Here is a 6,000-nt window from a genome sequence, read left to right on the forward strand (position 1 = left end):
ATTCCAAATAAAAATCTAATTCGACCGACCCCAAAGGTAGAGAATATTAGACAAATTAAAAAGATCCCCGTCGTAATCTTCTTTCGCCCCCTTAAATTCACTTTCTCTTCCCGTCTTTATTACGGAGCGTCGTTTTGTTCACAAGATTTCTGATTCCCCCTGTTGTCTTTCCACGCGTATCCCCCTTACTACAAGCTCACCCCCCAGCGCACTACACAGTCATATCTGCCACTTCTTCAGTAACCAACTTTTCTCCCTATCACCTATCTATTACAATTCATATTTCCGTGTCACCACGCATCGCTTACAACTCTGTCGCAACGAAACATATTCACCGTAACTTTTACGATGTGCAATTGTCCTTTTTCTCAGACAGTCAAGGATAAACGTTCAAGTAGGACAGAATGAGTTTTAGCGGTTTGGCGTTTATTCAACTTTTAACTTGTTGGGCATGTAATTCCGTGTCTTGCTTCGGTAGACGAGGAATTTTGTAAACAACATCATTGAACTTTTAAGTAATGTGTTTACACGCTGCACAAATCTTATTTCTTTCACATACGAATACGACCATGTGTATTTTTTTACTCCCCAAATCCAACAGTCATCTTTTCACATTCCTTGCACAGTTGACATTTTACGCAACAGTAAAACTCTTTGAGGGCAGTTTCGAGATGTAAAAAAGGTTATTACTCCTTGACAGCGGGCCTGTACCCTCCCCTGCCGGTGGCGACTCCGTGCATAAAAGCGATTTCTCCCAGCGAGGGGTGGACGTCGGGCGGCTCCACCGTCATCATCGTCGGAGACAACTTCTTCGACGGACTGCAGGTTGTGTTCGGCACCATGCTGGTTTGGAGTGAGGTGAGAATCGTTAATTTTTTTAATAAAATACATTAATAATGTTTAGAAAATATTCTCGTTAAAAGTCTTTTATAATGCTCAAATTGAAATAAAGTGCTTAATTTTAGCGTATGGATAATTCTTAAAGAATAATGGTTGTGATGTGGACAAACATCGTAAAGTAAATAATTCAGTAAAACCTCTACATATGTATAAACACTTTAATGCTTGCGGATAGAGAAACAATATGAAAATGGCCTCCTTTAAAAAGAGTTATTTCAAAATAGGAGCGACAAGTGTAAACACTTTATCCATATCACATCTCCGTCCATGCTTATTATCCCTAAATCAAGTCCTATTATTATAATTCAAACCGTATTCCCTTCTTGTCACCCAGCTAATAACCTCGCACGCGATAAGAGTGCAGACGCCTCCGAGACACATCCCCGGCGTGGTGGAGGTGACGCTGTCCTACAAGAGCAAGCAGTTCTGCAAGGGCGCCCCCGGCAGATTCGTCTATGTTTGTGAGTGCAGCTACTGGTTTAGCATTGTTTACGTCTATGATAGTGTCAGTCTTGGGATTGTCGGTTGTTTTGTTGTAAGCTTTATTGGGATTTGAACTGTTATTTTAGCGTAAAAGGGACATTTAACTGTAACTGTATTTAGAGACAAATCAAAAATATATTGGCACAGTCATAGCTTAGCAACATTATTCATAAAGTAATTGAGTTCAAAGCAAACAATATTTCATGTCTTAGACAAAAAATATATATTTGGGTTTGATTAAAATCGAAAAATATAAAAGATGTACTTGCAAAGCATATATTATCGTAATCTATTTCCATTTTCATATATTACCAACAATAGATCAATTTCCGCAACAAGACAAGAGTTTTTCCTTGCCCAAAAACTCTGATTCGCAATCTCGATCAATCAATTAGGCTTTCATTTGTTAGTGGAACAAGCTAATGATTGATTCTGTTTTTGTCTTGTTTCGCATAGCAGCTCTCAACGAGCCGACGATAGATTACGGCTTCCAGAGGCTTCAGAAACTTATACCCAGACATCCTGGCGACCCGGAGAAGTTACCAAAGGTACGTGAATTTGTAAATTGGGAAATACTAGTATACACTAGAAACCTACCTAGGTACACATTGTCCTACACATTTCTTCTTACCAGAGCATTGCAAGATTGAAATAAATCTATATTTTTTTAACTTAAGCTAACTAATTGGTAAAAACCTTACATAACTATTTTAGAAGTATTGCCATTACATTTATGACTTGAAAAGACTTCACTTTCCGCACAGCGTCATCATCATCAGAATAATTTTCAATGCCCTCCGTATTATTCTTCAAGAATAGAACACCATTTTCTAGATTTTTTGTTAGTCAAAATTTGTACCTTCTCCTCAACTCTTTCTATCTAATTCCAACTCGTCACCCACCAGGAGATCATCCTCAAGCGGGCGGCAGACCTGGCCGAGGCGCTCTACTCTATGCCCCGCAACAACCAGCTCGGGCTCGGGGCTCCTCGGTCGCCGTCCAGCATGCCCTTCAACTCCTACTCCGGACAGTTAGCTGTCAGCGTGCAAGATGCTGCCGCTTCGCAGTGGACTGAAGGTTGGTTTTGATTGTTTGTTTTAGAAGTTCTCCATTTGTTTCTTCTGTTTGTTCTGGAAGTTTTTGGGCTGCTAGTTGAGTGGTGGCGTTGTCTTAGGAATGGTATTGGGAATCATCACGGAATCATACCTTTAAAATCAATCGGCACTTGTTATTTTTAATGACATTACATTTAAAGAAAATGGTTTCATTGACACAAAAATACACAGAATTATAATATTTAAGGTAAAGTCATGTAAAGGTCCATTGTTCTTTGGACTTATATTATGTCTCAAACACAGACATCAATTTTAAATTCTTTGGACTTACTCTTACTTGCTAATTTAAAGACAATTTATTTACCTTCTTACCTTCTTTAACTCTTTTATCTCACCACTATCATCATTGCAAACTGACAATCCAACCTCACCCATACCATCTCCCACTAAATCATCATCACCTTGATCTCCACCGATCCTAACATAGGTTTTCGTGTTGACCCCAGGCTTTTTCTTTTAGAAGAGTACGCGCGCAGCGGCGGCTCGGTGTCTCCTCGGTACTGCTCGGCCGCGTCCACGCCACACGCCGCCCCCGCCCCCGCCTCGTACCCCCACCCGCAGCATTACCCGCCGACGTCATTGTTCAACACTTCTTCACGTGAGTACACGGAAACTTCTTTTGCTTTAGGCCACGTTCAGATGACAAGCGCTCAACGCGCGTTTTGATGACGCGCGTTTACAACTACATACATTTTAATCCGCGTGACGCGCGTTAGCATGTGTACAGCCTGAATAAAATGTATGTAGTTGTAAACGCGCGTTAACAAAACGCGCGTTGAGCGCTTGTCATCTGAACGTGGCCTTATCGTTGTCTTTTGTTTTAAACACGGACATTTCTTTAGGTTGACCACTAGTTTTCTTTTGTTTTAATTTTTGCATTAACATGGTCAACTAAATTGTTTTATGTTTAGTGTACGTTATTATTATCTGTATTAGCATCTACATGTTTATCTTTATCAACATCAACATTTAAGTTCTCATTTCCAACGCTTTCTTTAGTCTGACGCTTCGCTTCGTACCCCTTTATGTCGCTTTGTGTTAACCCTTCTATTTTTATGCAGTGTCTCTAGGCCCGTACCACCCGGCGAACCTGAATGGGCACTTATCATCTGACCATCAACAGTATAACGCGTATAACACGAAAGATAGCGGACATTACAGTGAAAGAAACGCAAGCTCTAAAAGCGAGGGCGACTGTCCGGCAAACATTCATCCGAAATGCAATAGAAACGGTATGAAAGGGCCTGAGGGTAAAGGAGCTAAGCTAAGGAGCGCCTTCGAGGTAGTGAGACAGAGTCCGCCGCGCGTTGTACATTCCCAACATCACCCGAACTGGCAACATCTCGCTGTGCAGTGTTAGTAGTATTTTCTTTTATGTTTTGTTTGTGCTTAGCTTTTTCGTTTGCGTCCTTAAGCCTTTGGACATTCTCTTTCAGTAGTTTTTTTGATGACGCTACGTTTGTCGAGATGAGAACTTTACGTGGTTTAGGTTTGAGTTAATCAGTGTCTCTGTTGTCTGCAGGAATGGGTGGTTTGGTGTCGTCGCCGTTCAGCGTGAATCCATTCTCTCTGCCGACGTGTAGTGCTCAGCAGTACGCACAGACCGCCCCGCTCGTGTCCAAGTAGCAGTTCATGTACCAAAGCCAATAGACAAACGGATATTAGTGACTACTAATTATAATTATTTAATTTCCTCACAGTTTACATTATGATTTTCGACAGATTTTATCGGACCTATAATCAAATGAGGTTGGGGAATTTAATACATAAATTATGTACTATTTAGACACTTAGTAATGTTCATAAGAATATCTGATTATGTAAATTATTCAGGGGCAATGTAATATGTAAATAATGCTGTATAAATGTAAATATTTACAAATATGTATAAGTATCTTAAAAATATCGGTAATTTTGGTAGATATGTCGCTAGAACCAAATGAAACATACCGGCATTACGAAACATGATGTGGTTGATCCTCAAATAGCTTAATAAAATAACAATCGATTATGTTTCCCGTCTTGTCGGTATGAAACTATATCGTAATAATATAAGTTTAAATATTAAAATGTATGTAAAAATACACAGATAAAGGTCATTGCTCACTGTTGGGCTACAAAACGATGCATGTAAATTCAGGATCGATGTAAACTCTTCATTTTCTTTTGTAAAAATCTGTGATATTATTTACTGTAAGAACTGTTGTAAATTTTACTATACTAAAATAAACTTTTAATGTAATTAATAATTATTTAAATCGATTTAAAGTAATATTTGAATTGAATTGAATTTGCTTAAGTTTTGTGAACGCTACATCGAAATTAAGTAGAAGAAAATTATTATACTAACAATAAAAAAATATCTTTATAACGACCATATCACGGAAACATATCTTGCACATTTCTTTTGAGATTATTCAAATGTAGAATACGTATTTTTTGTCAAGAGGAAAACCAGTATACGAAAAAACACCTACTCCCAATAAATTCATTTATTTCGATCGTCTCCCAAATCGGGCGAAATATTGAATCTGTTATAAGGATATCCAGTCAGACTTGTGAAATGAAATGTAGTGGATACTATTGTATTATTAATGTATTTATTTTAAGAAACGGTGTATGATGTCTTGTAAATGAAACGTTAAAACTTATTATGGTGTATGGAAAAATAAACTTCGTACCTATACATTACTAATGAAATGTTTTATTTACTTTTTGATATAGGTAATTAACATAAATAACAGTCATAAAAATAAACATCTTTTATGTTATCTTTTTCAACTTTTTCACAATAAAGTTGCTATAAATTAAGGGAGGTGCACACTATGAATTGAAAAATAATTTCTAACATAATTATGACTTCGCACATGGTACACTTTTTTACCCCACTTGTAACACAAGCCTAACCATTTTTGTCCTATTGCAGGGGTAATATTTCGTCCATTGTTATTTTTGACTAGATAATGCACGGTTTTATTGCTAATTCTAATTGTGCTCGCACAAAGAAGTGGGATCGTATTGCTTATACATTAGCATTAAAATGGGTAGAGCTAGTATAGGAGGATTTCTTTTGTAAATATAAATTAATTATGATAATTTAAACTTTTCTCTGGAGGGTGTGGGCGATTTTGGTCCTAAACTTTGTCACTATAACATTAAACAGGTAGAGCGCATTAGATCATTGTTGGCTATTGATTCAATTAGAATTGTGTCTATCAACAAAATTAAGCAAAAATTTCAATGAGTCATGTAAACGCACAGACAAATTAACTGCGGAGCCCTAAAAGTCATCCCCTAATTACCTGCCAATAATGAGCGACTGACGATAAAATATTGTCCAATCGTAATTGTAACAGGTATCGTATATCAGTGGGGACTAGTAGGGACTGTCACTGTAATCGCATTACTGCACGCCCGTGTCGTATGATAAACAAGTTAAGTGAACAAATCGCTTTGACCACGTCAATCTGTCGCGCGGCCGCCGCGTGTCGGTCGCGTGTCG

The 6,000-nt window shown here is 38.0% G+C and overlaps 1 protein-coding gene across 1 annotated transcript in view; it reads left to right on the top strand.

Annotated features, from left to right (window-relative positions):
- LOC105393233 (transcription factor collier) overlaps window positions 1-5,170 on the top strand; it is a 48,833-nt gene extending 43,663 nt beyond the window's left edge. Inside the window, exons 10-15 of the mRNA XM_048629496.1 lie at window positions 701-858; window positions 1,235-1,361; window positions 1,840-1,931; window positions 2,289-2,460; window positions 2,959-3,096; window positions 4,021-5,170. Of these exons, the coding sequence (XP_048485453.1) occupies window positions 701-858; window positions 1,235-1,361; window positions 1,840-1,931; window positions 2,289-2,460; window positions 2,959-3,096; window positions 4,021-4,124 (791 nt within the window). The 3' untranslated portion in view covers window positions 4,125-5,170. The remainder of the gene's footprint in view (window positions 1-700; window positions 859-1,234; window positions 1,362-1,839; window positions 1,932-2,288; window positions 2,461-2,958; window positions 3,097-4,020) is intronic.
- The last annotated feature ends 830 nt before the right edge of the window (window positions 5,171-6,000 follow it).

The sequence above is a fragment of the Plutella xylostella genome, chromosome 23 (genome assembly GCF_932276165.1).
Source record: "Plutella xylostella chromosome 23, ilPluXylo3.1, whole genome shotgun sequence".
In the NCBI taxonomy this organism is placed as follows: domain Eukaryota; kingdom Metazoa; phylum Arthropoda; class Insecta; order Lepidoptera; family Plutellidae; genus Plutella; species Plutella xylostella.